This window comes from Peromyscus californicus, unplaced genomic scaffold, assembly GCF_007827085.1.
Source record: "Peromyscus californicus insignis strain IS unplaced genomic scaffold, ASM782708v3 Scaffold_8__1_contigs__length_139910024, whole genome shotgun sequence".
Classification (NCBI taxonomy): Eukaryota; Metazoa; Chordata; class Mammalia; order Rodentia; family Cricetidae; genus Peromyscus; species Peromyscus californicus.
The window spans coordinates 99,527,589-99,545,276 of NW_026294606.1; the positions used below are offsets into that span (position 1 = coordinate 99,527,589).

General features: G+C 44.5%; 1 protein-coding gene across 4 annotated transcripts in view; it reads left to right on the forward strand.

The window, feature by feature from the left end:
• The window catches only part of Wdr59 (WD repeat domain 59), a 73,989-nt gene that overhangs the window by 41,603 nt on the left and 14,698 nt on the right, over window positions 1-17,688 (forward strand). For 2 of the 4 annotated variants that reach the window (XM_052727328.1, XM_052727330.1), the window contains exons 14-21: window positions 274-438; window positions 1,980-2,075; window positions 2,231-2,387; window positions 3,249-3,318; window positions 6,596-6,749; window positions 10,124-10,180; window positions 15,882-16,015; window positions 17,339-17,420. In XM_052727328.1, coding sequence (XP_052583288.1) covers window positions 274-438; window positions 1,980-2,075; window positions 2,231-2,387; window positions 3,249-3,318; window positions 6,596-6,749; window positions 10,124-10,180; window positions 15,882-16,015; window positions 17,339-17,420 — 915 coding nt within the window. The remainder of the gene's footprint in view (window positions 1-273; window positions 439-1,979; window positions 2,076-2,230; window positions 2,388-3,248; window positions 3,319-6,595; window positions 6,750-10,123; window positions 10,181-15,881; window positions 16,016-17,338; window positions 17,421-17,688) is intronic. The other 2 variants (XM_052727331.1, XM_052727332.1) reach the window with 1 other exon arrangement.

A 17,688-nucleotide genomic window follows, 5' to 3' on the forward strand; every position in this document is an offset into this window, starting at 1 on the left:
ACGAATTGTCTTTCAAACTCACTTGCTTTTATAGGCACTTTTCTTTTACTCAGTTACTAGGAACACGAGCATTTATGTTGATTGTTAAAATCCATTCGCATTCTGCTGAGGGTGTGGCTTGGGGGTAGAGTACTTGTCTTGCCTGTTCAAGGCCCCAGGCTTGAGGCTCAACACTGCAAATAAAATACAGCACAATATGATAAAGTAAATGTGTTTGCATCTGAAGACCCTTTGCAGTTTGTCTCCAAAGCACCTTGGGCTTGTGTCTTGCAGATGGACGCTGCAGACAGGAGCTGCACAGTGTCTGTGCATTGTAGCAACCATCGTGTCAAGATGCTGGTGACATTCCCTGCACAGTACCCCAACAACGCTGCTCCTTCTTTCCAGTTCATTAACCCTACCACCATCACATCTGCCGTGAAGGCCAAGCTGCTGAAGGTAAGACTGGGTCCCAGCTTTAAATTCTCCTTGCGTCTGTAACACAGGCATTGGTGAGGTTGAGCACAAACCTGGATCGTAAGATTTAGAAGTTGCCTGTTCCCCATGTGCTGCAGTATCTGCTGCTTAGATACTGTCCTGGCCTCCCACTTGGTCCAGTCAGCAGTAGGGCAGGGTTCTTAACTGCTTTTTTTGAGGGGGTGGGTATGGATGTCCTTTGGAATTCTAGTAGAAACTGTTGACTTTTCTTCAGAAAAACTCTTACAAATGTTGGATATGAAGGGTTTCATAAATACTTCAGGCAAATAAATGAACTATAAACAATGTGCTTGCAAATTTAGAGCTTTGCATTAGTCTGAGGTTATGAACTCTGCAAGGCAATTTCACTTATCTAGAAGAAATAGGTAAGATATATTTTGAAGCTAAAAAATATTTGACAGTTAGAAAAAATTTATGTATAGTCATTGAAAAAATCTCAGAAAAGCAGGAGCTGGAGAGATGGCTCAGAGGTTAAGAGCACTGACTGCTCTTCCAGAGGTCCTGAGTTTAGTTCCCAGCGACCAACCACATGGTCGTTCACAACCAACTATAATGAGATCTGGTGCCCTCTTCTGGCGTGCAGGCATACATGCAGGCAGAACACTGTATACATAATAAATAAATCTTTAAAAAAAAAAAATCAAAAACTTCAGAAAAGGAGCGCTGTGGGTTCGGAAACTGATACGTGTAATAATCTTAAGATAAGTTAATTTTAACAATACTTTTATTTAACTCAGCATATCTAAAATAATATTGTATGTCAACATATAATTAGTGAAAATGAGCCAGATAGGGTAATACAGTCCTTTAATGTGTGCACCTATTGTGGGAAGCAGGGAGATCAGGAGTTCAAGGTCATCTTCAGCTACATAGCAAGTTTGAGGCCAGCCTGGGCTACATGAGTCCCTGGGTCGACCCCCCCCCCCCCCAAATGAGATACCTTACGCTTTTTATTTTTGATAAAAGCTTCTGTGGAGTTGTGAATTTTATACTTGCAGCAGCTGTGAGTTTGGAGGAGGCACATTTCCTGTGCTCTCTGCAGGCAGTGAGGGCAGCAGTCCAGTTCATGTGCCTGTCTTCATGTGGGTGTCAGTTCATATCTCTAGCATGTACTTTAAAATGTCAGGGGTCACCGTTTTTGTGAATAAAAATAGAGCAATGCATCGTAACTTGCTGAATAGAAATCTTTGGCCTGGCTTATATCACTCAGAGCAGTTTTCTCTCCAGCCCAGTGATGGTGTTTACAAAATGATGATATTTGTCATGTGTGGAAGCAAAGCTGTGTAGAACTCACTAGAAAGAAAGAATAGTCATTCTATTCTGTCTAAGGCTCAGGAAAGTTCTTCCCTTGAGCCCCTATGGGAACCAATAGAAGCCTCAGGCCTGACCATGTGCCAGCCTCCCAGTGCCAGCATGTTTCCAGCCACTTTGCAGAATAAAGCCAAGCAGGAAACATATGGACATATGATTCTCTCCCTGATGGTGTTTTGGGTCTTTTCCAGATCCTAAAGGACACTTCCCTGCAGAAAGTGAAACGCAACCAGAGCTGTTTGGAGCCTTGCCTGCGCCAGCTCGTCTCCTGCCTTGAGTCTTTCGTGGTGGGAAACATGAACTTGTTGAGCCAACCCATGCTTTAGTGTCTTGTTGCAGTTCCTGTCCCTGAGACCCTGGCTCCCATTGTAGTACTGCACCACTGTCTTGTAATCCAGCTTCAAGATAGGTTGTGGGTTCTAGTATGTTTGTTTGATTTCAGAACCAAGAGGACAGTGCTTCTAGCAACCCATTTGCACTCCCAAACTCTGTCACACCACCCTTACCGACATTTGCCCGGGTAACCACTGCCTATGGGTCATACCAGGATGCCAATGTTCCCTTTCCTAGGACCTCTGGGGCCAGGTTCTGTGGAGCAGGTAGGTCTGTCTGTTCTTTGACTCTTAACTCTGAAGGAGTGTAGCTAAGAAAGGCCTATATTCTGCATAATTATCAGAAAATGTTTGTTTTTAACTTTGCAAGAACTCAAAACAACATATGGTGTGATGCTAGATTGGTATCTGTGGATATAGCCTAAGAATGTTTACCAGGGGCCTGGAGAGATGGCTAAGCAGTACAGAGCACTTGCTGCTCTTCCAGGGGACTCAAGTTCAGTTCCCAGAACCCAGGTCCAGCAGCTCACAACTCCAGCTCCAGGAGATCTCACATCCTTTCTGGGCCTCACCAGGCATCTGGACACACATAGCATACACATACATGTACACATAAGTAAAATAAGTAGGTCTTTGTAAAAAAGAATGTTCACCATAATTCAAGTCTAAACTGTTGTAGTTCTGATGATCCTGAATCTGCATCTACTTAGATCCCTGATTCTTCTACCTCTCCTGGATCTTGTAGACTCTCACCTTGTTCCTTTTAAGGATTGGTGTAGTCACAAGCATTGGCAGTTGGTGGAGATGTGCCTCAGATATACTGAAGTAGAAGAAAAAAAAACCCTGCCTGGCTGGTGATAAGAATGCTTAGCATGTGCAAGGTCCCACATACAATCTCTAGTACCAACAAAACAATTATTTTAAGTATAGTTATTAATCCAGGCATAGAGGTTCATGTCTTGATCCCAGTACTTAGTATGCTGAGGCTGGAGGCTTGTTGTGAGTTCCAGTCCAGCTTGGGCTACCTAGTGAGACCCTGTCTCAAAGAACAAAAAGATTAGCCAGTCCTGCCTTAGGATTCTCATGTCCAGCTCACTGACAGCACCGTGCTCATGTCTCCTTGGTCAGGTTACCTGGTGTACTTCACGAGGCCCATGACGATGCATCGAGCAGTGTCGCCGACAGAGCCTACTCCTAGGTGAGTCTGGGAGATGCAGCAGCAATCTGCATCTTGGGTCTCTCTGGAAAGTTCATTTCAGGTCTTCAGTTAAATTCCTCTTGCAAGATTCCTTCTTCAAATACTGAGGTTCATGAACTTATTTCTACTGGAAGGTTCGTATCAGAGCGCAGGGAAGGCAGCTTGTTGAAAGCGGTTAGACTGGGTTGTAAGCCTAGTGGTAGTTTATGTGCAGAGCATGTACAAGGACCTAGAGGAGGGCAAAGAGGGAATTCTTTCTAAGTGTTTGACTCCCATTGCTAAACTTTTACTTAATTTTATTATTTAATATTAAGCTGAAAGTAGAAATACCATCTATAGTTAACCAACACTAATAGGCCACTTCTACAATCAGGGTATGTCATTTTAAAATTGTGTGTTGGAAAAACTCAGACCACACTAACGTTTTAAATGAAAATGCAAAAGCCTACCCTTTTTTCCTCCCTCCCTTCCCTCCCTTCCCCTCCCTCCCTCCCTCCCTCCCCTGTGCCGGAAGAGCCACAGTCAAAGAGCATGTTTCTGCCCTCGGCACTAGTTTTCTGTGCTGCTTCTCTGATGGACAAGCTAGTGGGACAGATGAGGTGTGAGCTTTATAGCCAGATTACCTGTGTCCACATTTTGGCTGGTTGATTCTTTTACTGTGGACAGTGTATCTAAACCGATTTGGTTTTTTCAGCAGTCACATGGGAAGACCCTTTAGTTGCCAGTAAAAAAATTTAAAAGAAAGAGAGGATTGAAGATGCTATTGCTTGAGTGGGAGGTTGCCAGTTTCTGCACTAGTCTGAGCAGAGGAAACCTTGATGCCCAAGAACTGGGGTTAACTAACCAGGAGCCCTACACCTACTCTCCAAAGGAAGCCATGAATAGCTGGTCAGGACTTGGGATCATGTGTTCTAGTGGGGACGTTTTTCAGCTAGCAGTCTTTCCTTGAGGTGTAATTGGCAGTAGACAAGTCTGAAGTTTACTGCTCAGTGACCAATACTCAGCTCAAAATACAAAACATTGTCTTGACTCCTAAAAGGTCCTGGTTCCTTTGCCAAGCTCCACAGGAAACTACCGTCTTGACATCTGTCACCAGTTTTGCCTGCTTTTAAACCTCACTGAATTAGAGTCAAGCAGCATGACCTGTTTTATGTCTGGCTTACTTTGTTCAACTTAATGTTATTGAACTTGATGTGAATGGCTGCATGGATCCATAATTGCACTGTATGAACATAACGTAGGTCGATTCATTCTGTTGATGGATGTTTGGATCATTTCCTGTTTGGGACTATTAAAAGTAAAACTAGATATACACGCCCCCCCCCCCTTTTTTTTCTTTTCTTTTCTTTCATGGATATAGTAATTTCTTGACTCAAGGAGTGGAACTGCTGAGTCATAGGGATAGACGTCTATTTAACTTGGAGAAAGTGTGTGCTCAGTGGTGAGGGCATTTTGTCCTCTTCTCTCTGAAGGCTCAGAGGATTGATTCCTCCACATCTTCTCTCTGTATTGCCAATCTGTTCAACTTCTGTCATTGTGGTGGGTGGGAAATATTATCTTGTTGCTTTAATTTGCATATTCCCACGATGATGACTAATGATATGAGCAGCTTTTGTGTGCTTATTGACCATTTGGGCGTCTCCTTTTGTGATGTGCCTGTTCAAGTATCACGCACTGTGTTGCTTATTTGTGCTAGCTATCTGTTTTGATTGCAGATCTTTTGCTGGATGTATGCACTGACTCTCTTCTAATCTGTGGCTCTTTTTTCTCCCTCCTTAGTAATATTCAGTGAACATGGTTTTCAGTTTTGATGCTGGCTAATTCATCACTTTTTAATTTTATGGTTAGTGATTTTTGTATTATATCAAAAGAGAGAGAGAGGAAAAAAAAGCCTCAGTCTACATCAAGGTCACAAAAATGCCCTTCTGCATCTTCTTCTGTGCGTCTGCAGCTTAAATTCCTTGTTTAAGGTCCATGGTGTCAGTCCCTTTGGTGTTTATGATGTGAGGTAAGGGTGAGCATTTGTTTTATTTAATAGAAATAAACGGTTGTTCTAGCACCATTTCTGCAGCCTGCCTTCCTTCCCGGATGAAAAGTGGTCATCTGTTTCTGTGCCCTAGTTATTCCTTTGCTCTGTTCGTCTCTCCCATGTCTTAGTACTCAGAATGTAGCCTTCTATGGTAAGTCTTTAAGTTTGGTGGAGTGAGTTCTCAAAGGTTATTTTGCTTAGTTTTTTGTTGGCTATTGTAGGCCTTTGAACCTCCACAAAGTTATATCAGCTTGTTAGTTTCTACAACGCCTGCTCGTGTTTTGATTGGAATACGCTGACTCTGTGTATCAGTTAAGAGAAATCTGATGTTGTAACTGTGGAACCTTTTTATTCCCTGGCATGGATATCTCTCCATTGTTATGCATCTTCTTTAATGACTCTTAGGAATATTTTGTATTTCCAGTTCATGTTTTTTCATTATATGTGTTCCTAAGTTATTCAACTTTTTTTTTGTTTTTTTTTTTTTTTCGAGACAGGGTTTCTCTGTGTAGCTTTGCGCCTTTCCTGGAACTCACTTGGTAGTCCAGGCTGGCCTCGAACTCACAGAGATCCGCCTGGCTCTGCCTCCCGAGTGCTGGGATTAAAGGCGTGCGCCACCACCGCCCGGCTTCAACTTTTTTTTTTTAAGACCGGGCTTCCCTCAATAGCTCAGACTATCCTGAGACTCACTATAGCCCAGCCTGGCCTTGAACTCATAGCAGTTCTGTCTCAGCTCTCCTAGGACTGAGATTACAACTGTGAGCCCTATGTCTGCCTATTTGATGTGTTTTGATAATAAAAATTGAAATTTTTTTCAAATGATTTTTTTATATTTATGTGTGTGCGTGTGCACGTGCACATGTGTCTTTACCAACTGAGCCATCGTGTGTGTGTGTGTGTGTGTGTGTGTGTGTGTGTGTGTGTGTGTGTGTGTGCGCGTGCATGTGTCTTTACCAGCTGGGCCATCTTATAGGGGTGTGCGTGTGTGTGTGTGTGTGTGTGTGTGTGTGTGTGTGTGTGTGTGTGTGTGTCTTTACCAGCTGAACCATCTTTTGGCCCTCAAATGATTATTTCTAGTATCTGGAAACACAGCAGATTTTTGTAGATTAGCAGGTCTAGTAGTCTGTAGAGTCCTCTGAGTTTTCTGTCTGTAGTCATGGGAGAGTCTGTTTCTGCAGTCTGCAGAAATAATGTTACTCAGGGTATAGAGGCTACAGCCAATATGGACAACTCTCATTTCCACCACAGATCTCTCTCAGCCCTATCTGCGTATCACACTGGCTTGATTGCCCCGATGAAAATCCGCACGGAGGCCCCCGGGAACCTGCGTTTGTACAGTGGGAGCCCAACTCGCAGCGAGAAAGAGCAGGTCTCCATCAGCTCCTTCTACTACAAGGAACGGGTAAGCGTCTGAGCCGTTGCCTTGGAGTCTTGTTCCTGTCTCCTGTGCCGTGCTCAGTAGCTGAGTTAGTAATCCCCCTGTAGTATTCACTTTCATAGCTAGATTATAGAAGGAAGGTCGCCCTGTTGCTTTCAGTCGGTTTAAGCTACTGTAAACCGTGGGGTAGAAGGAGAAGGGTTTTGTTCTTATACCCTAACTACAAAGTGAAGGTGCACTTCACTCCTCCCTTAAAGTCTGCCCTGGCAATCCCCATGAGGTGAATTGATCCCCATATTTCAGGTCGAATAATTTAACTTTGGTTCTTCCATGATATCCCGATATCGTGATGTCTGTCAACACACTGAGAGTTGCTTCTGAATGCTGGAGATCTTGGTGGGTTTGCAACTACTTGATCCCTAGAAAGTTTTCCAGAGTGGATCAGCTGGTACAAAAATTACCTGAACTTGCCCTTAATTTTTTTTTTTAGAGACAGGGTCTCACTCTGTAACCTTGGCTGGCTTGGAACTCATAGAAATCCACCTGCCTCTGCCTCCTGAGTGTTGAGATTGAAGGTGTGTGCCACCATGCCCAGCTTTTCTGGGGTTCTTAAGTAATACATTGTCCCTAAAGTACTTATCGTTTAGCTGGGTGGAACCTGCTAAGCCCGGGAATGCCTAGAGGTCTTTGTGTTGTCAGACTGAGAGCCTGGCCTCCACACTGACGGGTCTAAAGTCAGCATCCCTGCTGACCTACTGCACAGATTCTTCCTTAAGAATTCTTCATTGTTTCCCATAAAATAGGAAATAACAACTGTCGGTAACTAAAATCGGCCTTAAAAATGGAATCATTAAAATAAAAAAAAATGGATTTTTTTTTTATCAAGTATTTTAAGTATCTTCACATGTGTTGTAGCAGAGCCTGCCTCCATCTCCCACTGATGGCTGACCAGCTCTGACTAGTCTAGTCTCAGGGCTTATGTGGCTGAAATTGGGCAGCAGCTGGTATTTGGGCTAGTTCCATCTTGGGCAAAGCCATCTAGTCAAACAGGAATATGGTTCTAGCTGGCTTCCTGCATGCCTTCCACTCTCCACACTCCCTCTCTCCATCTCCCTGATGGTGGGGTTCTGTCCCTCTGGCTGTCACAGACCTTCCTCAAGCACCCACCAGACTTTATCTCCCCCAAGTTCATTTACATTAAAAAATTAGCTCCTTCCCCCCTTTTCTGTAAGGCAGCTGGTAACTGGGTAGAAGATTTGAGAGTTGGAGCATTCAGTTGGCATAAAAGCCACTTACGGTTAGGTAAATGAGGGTTGTATTTAGTATCAGGACCGGTTTGAAGAGATCTCTGAGTCAGAGGCAATTCTGAAGTGGCAATTCCGAATGCCCGTTGGATTCACGTCATGTGAGTCACCCATGCTTGCAATTTGATTGGCCAGAATAGACTGGCCCACATATTTGACTTGGAGTTCACAGAAAGCCCATCTGTAGTCAGAGTGCTTGTGGTTCCAAGACAGAAGCATTGGTGATGCCTGCATTCATGGTTACAATGGTCTGGCCCCTTTCCCCACCAACACTGTGTTCACGAAGAAGCACCGAGAGAGCACGTGGCTAGAGAGGACTGTGAGGTCTCAGTGTGGGCCAGTTCCTAGACTGCTCTTCTCTGCAGGAAATGGGCTGATCCAGCATAGAAGGAGCCTTTAAGGTTTGTTTTTACATAGCAACGAAAAAAATGGGGAGCACTTTTTTTTTTTTGTCAAAGTATAGCATGAAACCCTGCCCTGGTATATACCATATGCACAGTTACAATAGCTGGTCGCAAATGTGTAGTTTAGAGAATTAACAAGTACCCAAGTCAAGAAGCAGAAGACTGTGAGACCTTCAGGACCCTGGGGGAGGAGACACAATTAAAGAATGCACGTAATAATTGTGAAGGTAAATTGTGGGCACATGCTTCTGTCTGGCCACTTTTGATCTAAAGTTTCATGTGGTTCAGTGTATTTAAGATGCCCCAAACAAATGCCAGTTGTTTTGTGATAAATTTGAAATAACCTTATCTCTCCCTGCCGCTTGTTCATGCTTTATCCAGTTTAAATAGAGCAGGGCAGCTAAAGCCTGCTGGCTTCGGTAGGTGGTCTCGTCTTCCTCACAGAGCTCAGTCATTCTTTTTTTTTTGAGCTCAGTCATTCTTAAGGACTATTTTCTCCTCAGGAGAAATGATTTCATTTTATTACTTTGGGTCTGGAAATGTTTCCGGCTAACTGAAAATCTGTGTGTCCACATTTTTCTCCTGTGTACTTTCATATCCTTTAGGTCTCCGCCCCCGAGAGCTTTAATGAGGGAGGCAGAAGGGCCCAGGGGTGCCTGCATTAAAGCCTAGCCAGAAGGGGTTGCTCTGGGAGTGCAGAGTCCCATGCAGCCGGCTGCCTGAAGTCGGTGGGTTATTTCTAATCTGCTCGACTTAGGTTGAATTCACACTCATGCAGTGTTCTCTAGATGAAATTGCAAGGTTTGGTACTAAAAACTTAAAAGTGTGAGTGACCTAAAGACCTGTCATGTCCCATATAAGTCAGAAAGCACGGATGCTCACAAGGGCAGACTTGGCAAATAGGCCAATGATTACCAGCCAAGGAATTATTGTTTATTCTAGAACTTCTAATAAATGTTGAGCATTGACCTACAGACACTTTTCACATTTTGCAGCCTCTCATCTCTGCTTCAGCTTATGTTATTAAAATAGCTCTGCTGTAAGTAACTGGAGAGGCCTTTCGGTTAATAGAGGAACGTCTGATCTCCATGATCGGCAGTATGGTATACTGCCCACCCCACACCAGATCAGCTTGGCTAGCTGGAGTGCCTAGAGAGCATTCCCCCTCAGCTTAGTCCCTCCTCCGCCGGGCATTGTTCTGAAAACAGTTTTTCAGCCCCAGTGCTGAGGCATTCGGTTGCCTCCTTGCTCCCGGCCACACTGGGAACTGAGCCTATTGAAGAAGTGCTTAGGAACAAGAGTGTGTTCTGGTGTGTTCCTCACACCTGTGAGGTGAAGGGGAACTATCTTTCCTGTTTCTCCACTGGCAGCAGGACCTTAGTCCTGTCAGAGTCCCTCATGCCTTCCCCTGGGTTCCTTTGTCAGAGTGTGTTGACATCAGCCTCCTTATATCCTGGAAAGTGACTAAAGAGCAGCTGAAGCCGGGCTCAAGGCAGGTGGGCTGGGGGTGGAGAGGGGCACAGATGCTGCCGTGCTCAGCCTTCCAGTCACCCCAGTTCCCATTTTGCAGCATATATACCTATAAATCCATCCGATGTGGGGGAAACTTTCATTTTATTCTATATTTCTCCCTTTTAATTTTCTTGGTGTTTTTCTTCCCTCTTCCTGGGTGTAACGTTTTCACGCACAGATGTCTCCTCGCTCTGCCCGGCGACGTTGGTCCATACAAGCAATTAACGACTTCCCGGTACTGTGCGCTGTGCAAATGCTCTCCTTGACTAATCCTGTCTCTACCAAAGGCCCAAGAATAAAATGCCACCTGCCTGGCTTTGAGGAACCTGAATGACAGACAGGCTGGCTGGTGTTCAGGACCAGCGACAATAAAATTTTCACCCTGGGGAGGCAGGCACCAAGGACTGCCTCCTTGCCAGTCATGGTGTTTCAACTGGGTAAACACTTAAGGATCACGAATGGGCTTTGCAAATGAAACTCACTACTGGGTTCTTGGAAAGGACCCTGATCAAATGACTGCAGCTTACCTGATATCACTTGGGGCACTTCTGCAAATTGCATGGAGATTCCAAAAGCCTACCTTTGGCATGGGGGCAGCAGAGGAAGATAGAAGAGACCTCTGCCATTTAGTCTCTGTTTTGTAGCCTCAGTCTGATCAGAGAGGGAAGTACCTACTTGCTTCATTGGCATGCTACCTGAGCTGGTTTTATCCTTTGGGAATTTTCCGGAACAAATTTTTCTTCTTACCATCAGTATTTTGCATTCATAATAAAATTTGCTGTGGACATCCTCAGATCCTCCTTCCTTTCCTACTCATTCCTATTGGCCTTCTCTCCTCTTCTGTCTTCCTCTCCCACCCCCTTCATGTTTCAGTAGTGCCAAGGTGTCCTCAAGGCAGCCTTGAGGCCTGTATCAATTTTGTTGGCTATAAAGAATGTTTAGAACAACAGACCATTACTCCTTTCCTACAAAAACCAGTTGGAACCAGGAGCCTGGAGTAGCGAGAACCACGGCTCAGCGGCTTGCGGGTAGAGCCGCCAGCACGGCCTCTTCCCAGAGAGCTGCTTCCGTTCGCTCCCTTGCTGAGTCTCACTGGTTTCCACCGCTCTGTAAATAGGAGCTCATTTGACTCCCTGCCCACTCTGCTGATTATGCATTGTTGATGGGGTTGCTGCGAAGCAGTCGGTGGCTTATTCTTGGGCTGTTTTTACATTTAACCCACTTACTGGCATCAGTGTTGCCTCCGATTGTAGCAGTGACTCTAGTGTTGCAATCACGAGCTGGCTAGTGGTTTGTTATGTAGTGCCTCCCTCCATGCGGCCCCTTCTTCCCTGTCCTCTCTGTCCTCCACGACCACCTCCCCAAGATGTTCACAAGGACATCCCAGAGCTCATCATGCGATAACCTGTCTGCCTTGCTTTGTCTCCTCCCTCAGTCTCTCCTTATGACATCTGTGAGAAAGGGCATATTCTGTTGATGGAGCACTGAAAAGACCCGAGAGAAAGACAGTCCTGGCCTCCTAGAGATACTCATTTTGCTGTGCAGAAAGGAATCCACCTTGAGACCTGTCAGAATGGGACTGGAGCAGTGCAAGAGGGCTAGGACCAGTTTTAGACCATGGTGCCCTTCCTGACCTGGACAGAGTAACTGCACCTCAACCTTGTATGTCTGTGTTCTCTATAAGCAGAGAATCCCAAGAGAAACCCAGGGATGTTACTTGACAGTTGTACAGACAGCAAAGAGCCCTAAAGTACCTGAAGGTATTAGGGAGAAAGTTAGGTTTAGGGAAAGTGGATGGGGTAGGATTGTTTCTTATTGCCCAAAGTTGTAGGAAATTCCCTGAAAAACTTGCTCACCTTCTCATCAGGGAGCAGCCAGGACCTAAGGCCTCAGCTAACATATTTCAAGATTATCATATCTTCATTTAGGCAGCTTTGTTATGTTTTAATTTCTAGAATAATTGGCCATCTGAATGATCACCGTAACATGAAGGGGAGACATTTAGAATTGCCACCCTACAAAATTAAACAAAACAAAACAAAACCAGCCACCACTGTTTTGCCCCTGCAAGATTTGGGGCAGTGTTTTGTGGTTATTCCTTGCTAGATTAAAACAAAACAACACAACAACAAAAAAGCCAAAATGAGGAAGAACCCCACAGAAACAAAAACAGTAGTGTTGTTCTGTAGCTACACTTACAGTTTTGTCCCTAGTGGCAGCTAAAATTAGGGTGACCTTATGTTGGGGAACCTCCTTCTATTGCAGGCTGAGGCAGCTGTGTGAGGCTCCTCTGTCATCTCGTAGACACCCAGTATCAGATGGAAACCCCTAGAAGCTTGTTGTCTCATGCAGTCCCAGGAAATACAGACCAGTTTCTGCAGTTCAATGAGGGATAATTGCAGAAGTTGATGAAAACCGCTGCCTTTCTGTTTTCGCTAAGGGATTGGCAGCTCACATTTATTTGTTTCTATTGGTCTGCAAAAGGAGAAGAGTCTTAAAGCATCTCTTTGGACTCTGATTTTTCTTCTATATGTCTAATCTTAACAAACGCAGAAAAAAATCATACACATGCATACGCACATTCACCCACACACGCACGTACATGCGAGAGGCACATTCTCAAGGCCAGCCTGAAACCCTTCAGACAAAGTGCCCTTGTCCGAATCTGGCTTGTCCCAGGGAAAACTGTGCCACTAGTCTCTTAAACCAGAGAATCCCAAGAGAAATCCTGGTGCTGTTACTTAACAGCTGTGCAAACAGCAGTGACCCCGGAGTACCTGCAGGATGTTAAGGAGAAAGCAAGGCCCTTAGCAAACTACCCTGATCTAGCAGAATGCAGTCATGATGTTGAGAGAAAAAGGAATTGCAGAAGGATGTTTTAGGGTCAGCATCACTAGAATCAAATGTCAGTCTCTTTATTTACAGAGATTGATCTGCTTAAAAGATAGACCTAACTATTTATGTATTTACTGGCAGCTTAATTAGGACTTAGTTTTTTCCTGTGTTGATTCTTAAAATCACATTCAATACTGAAAAGCTAGTTAGCACAAATGGGCTTAGCTGGGGCTGGATGTGTGGCTTAGTTGATAAAGCACCTGCCACACAAGCATGAGGACCCGTGTTCAGATCCCTTGCACCATTATAAAAACCAGGCTCATTGACCAGGCCAGTGTCTGTAGCTCTGGCACTGGAGGTGAGCAGTGACAGGCTATTGGCCAGCCAGTCTAGCCCAATCTGTGAGCCCCAGTTTCAGTGAGAGACAGTGTCTCTAAATAAATAAATAAAGATAATGTATTATGGAGGAAGACACCAGATGTTGACCTCTGGCTTCCACATACATGCACACACCACACACGAGCATAGCAGCTCGACAGGCCTCTTCAAATTTCAGCTCCAAAACCATGACCTTAGATAGGGTTCACATTTCCATTTACAAAGTGGAGGTAATCCCCCTATTCCATGGAGCTGCCGGGAGGCTCTCCTGCCTCGGCATGAACAGTCCGGAAGCAAGAACGAACGCATGTAAGAATAGAAAAGTCCTTCAGTCCTAAGTCAGATGTCGGGACACTGGTTCTTGTTTTGTTATCTGTTGCCAAATGAGCTGCTCCTGGCACATGAGCCTTCATATAATTAGTAATGTGCTTTTGTTAGGTCTGCTTTCCAAGGCAGGGAAGCGTGGTTGTTTTCAGTGTAGTCTAAAAGCACGCAGGCCCCATCCACCCTTCACAGGGCCTCCATTTGTTCCCATCGTATAATTAAATGGGCTAAGCTGTTCAAGCACTTACCGTTTTTTTCTTTGTACTAAGGAGCCACAGTGACTTCATGTTCACAGTGTTTTAGAAGCCTTCTGTCCAACCCAGAAGATACACTAAATGGATCATATTCCCTTCCAGATGGAATCTTTTTGGCCTAGAAATTAAAAGTGAAACTTTTCATATTAATGTGTGTATGTGCACACATGTGCGCATGTGTAAACGTGTCACTCATTTGAGGTCAGAGGACAACCCATGGCAGTCAGTTCTCTTCTTCCACTGCATGGGTTCTGGGGATCAAACTCAGGCTTGTCAGGCTTGGCAGTAAGTATCTCCCATCACTGAACTATTTCACATACTCAGACTGTTTTTTTAAATCCAGCATCCTAGATCTCAGTTGAAATGGTCACTTGTCAGGGACCTGTGGGCATCCAGTTGCTGGCTAGTCAAGCATTTGATGCTGCTCCTCAGGACAGCCATACACTAACTGGTCATGCATTGAATGCTCCTGTGACTACTTCCGCCTTATCTCAGTCCTGCCTGGCTCCAACCCACTCTGACACGTCCTTCCCTTATGTGAACCCAGCTGGATAAAAGGATAGTAGTACTGGAGTATGGACATAGTTACTCTTCAGGCAACAAGGGCATGTAGAAGCCAGGAGGCTTACCCCATAATAATAGATCCAGGTTCCCCCTGCATTGAAGAGTCAAGAGGCGGATAACTAACCCATAGTAACAGAACTGCTTCTTAAGGTCAGATGGACTGTGGCTCCAAATTGATAGAGATAGATTCTGATAAATAATTCATCGATGTTCCAGCTAACCCGCTTCACTTATCTGCCTGGAATCCAGGTAGACCGTATTTAGTAGGTCCCAAGACATATTGATTGTATGAGAAGTTAATGTAGTGGACACCTGGGGCATTGGTTGGGACTTCAGTGATCAGAAATGCCTGGATTTAGACCTAGACTGATTCATGAAATAATGATTATAAAGGTCCCTAGTGGAGAAGTGAATATGTGGGTAATGTGAATAGTGACGATTCCTGACCGTTTATGGACATTTAAGTACATAACTGCAAGTTTTAGGTTGCGGTTTTAAGTGTATGCGGTTTGCATCTGTCTTGTCATCATACCCTGACTGACCTCATGAGATTGGATAACAGAACTCAGCATTAGCCGCAGGTTACCAATAAGCGAAGAAAGATTGATGTGGATGAGACTTTAAGTCCTCAGCAAATGATTAACTAGTATTAAATTGCCTAGGGCCATACTGAGCCCTAACACGTAGTACCTTAGTTTCCTGCTGTCAGATTGCAGGCCCCTTTCAGTCGCTCCTTACGCCTCCTTTCTTAATAAACGTGTTGCTCCTTCCTTGCTTAGTTGAATGACTTTGGTGACCTCTTTTTTTAACTTTTGGAAATAAAATAGGATATTGCTCCCGTGACTGGTTGTCATTTTGAAGATACCAGATGGGGCTACATCTGTTACGTTTTGTTTCCCAGGACATGTCTCGTTCCACGTGAACAGATTCCTCACGGCCACTCACTGGGACAACTGGGAGCCGAAACACGTGTTCATGGTTTCCCGTGTCTATTTCCCAGTTTCCCCAACTAAGTGTCTTTGACCTTCAGAAATGATCACTTTTAGAAATAATTGAGGCCTACTACAAAACAGGGCAATTCTTGTGCTGCCAAGTTTCTCTGTCTTCGTATATTAAGGTTTGCAGAGCCCACATACTGTCGTGTCTGAATTAAGATATCAACAAACCCTGTTGAAACTGTCTAAGAAGAAAAAAACTTTGAACCATTTCAGGCAAGAACTTTGAACCTAGTACTGAACACCTTAAAGCCCCCCCCCATTTTGGGGGGTCTCTACTAACTTCTTTACCTGCTATTTTAAATTAATTAATTAATTGATTAATTAATTCTGGCTCCCGGTGCCTGTGGTTTGAGCACCTACAGAACGTAAATAGCCCTGCAGTAGGTGCCTGTTTTCCTGTTAGGATTTGGATCAAGAGCTTGGTTATCTTTTTATTTCCTACAGATGCTGATTCATGTAATTGTGGGCATGATGTAATTTAAAGTCTCTGCAAATTACCAATGACCCAAATATGATGTGCTCTGCAACCGTAGGCTTCCACTCTCCAGGGTCCCCATTGGTCACATCTTGTTATTTCCCCTAGAAATCAAGGAGATGGAAAAGTAAGCGGGAAGGATCGGACTCTGGCAATCGACCCATTAAGGCTGCTGGGAAGGTCATCATTCAGGATGTTTCCTGCCTCCTTCCTGTTCATAAGTCACTGGGAGAGCTGTACATGTAAGTCCAAGATTTTAGGTATACTGAGCTTGTTTTTAGGACCTGCAGATCTTTTTAAAGTTTTGGACACTTTGGGGAAACTCAGTGTTAGCTTTTTGTTGGTGCCTAACAAACTGCCATGAGCTGCAGCTTCAAAGAGTATGTATTTATCACCTCACTATTTCTGTAGGTCAGGAACCTAGCTTCAGTGAGTCCTCCCTGCCCAGGATCTCAGCTAACTGAAAGTATGACCTTGGTCCCACCGTGGTCTCTTCCAATGCTTAGGGCGCAACAAGCTGGTTTACATAGCTGAATTCAGACCCTGATAGCTGTAGAGCACTTGGCATATTCATCTTTGAGACCAGCATAGTGGCCCACAGAAACATCTTTTTTTGAAGGCCCTGTCTGACTTAGGCCACAAGGAATATTCTGCCTTTTGGCAGACTGCAGGTCAAGTGCTTAATAACATAATTAGGAAAGTGACTTCCTAGGAATTCTGGGGACCACTTGAGAATTCTGCCTCCCACACTGTCTTAGGGTTTTATTGCTGTAAGACACCATGACCATAGCAACTCTTATAAAGGAAAACTTTTAATAGAGTAGCTTACAGTTTCAGAGATTTAGTCCATTATCATCATGACAGAAAGTATGGCAGCACACAGGCGGATATGGTGCTGGAGAAGGAGCTGAGAGCTCTATGTCTTGATCCGCAGGCAGCAGGAAGTGAACTAGCTTGAACTTCTGAGACCTCAAAGCCTACCCACTAGTGACACACTTCCTCCAACAAGGCCACACTAAATAGCGCCACTCCCTATGGGCCAAGTATTCAAACACATGAGTCTGTGAGGGCCATTCCTATTCAAACCACCACACACACCCACTATGTAAAGCAGATCAAAGCAGAGTTATTTTGGTTGAAGGCCTTAGGAGCCAAGTGACCCGCAAGTGGAGGCCGGCTTACAGGTCCCCTAAGTCCTCATGAACTTGAACACATGACAAAAAGTGTTTTCTTTTGTAGTAAACTCACAGCATGGTACTTTTATGTGATGTCACCGTTAATTTGCATATATTTAAATCCCAGGCCCTGGGAACTCTGCATCAAAGCTGGTGGCAAATCGGTGTTTTTCTCACTGCCTCCTCCTTCCCTGAAAGTGGGGAGTGCTCTCCTCAGTGGGAGCCTGCAGCCCAGCAGCACCAGCTCCAATCAGTCCTTCTCTCCCTGTCAGATTTGAGTGACAACCTAAGAGGCGCTTTCTAGTCTATTAAATCAGGGGGAATGCTTGGGAGACTAAAGGAGAAGCCTTCTTCATCTTTTTTTTTTTTTTTTTTTTGCTTTAATTTCAGATTGAACGTGAATGATACTCAGGAGACATGCCAGAAGAATGCCGCTGCTGCCATGCTTGTTGGAAGGAAGGATCTTGTCCAGGTGCTGTCGGTGACTCTTACTGTCGGTGACTCTTACTGTCGTCGGTGACTCTTATTGTCGTCGGTGACTCTTGCTGTTGGTGACTCTTACTGTTGTTGACTCTTACCTGTTAGTGGCATTTACAGGGTGTGCCCCTATTTTGAAGTTTCTTATTTGATTTTCTTTGCCAGTCTGTAGGGCTGGAGCAGCTTCCTAAATCTCTGCCCTGGATATTTCTCTTATTAGTGCTTAGTGGGGGATCCATAAGTGTTTTTTTCTTTTCTTTCTT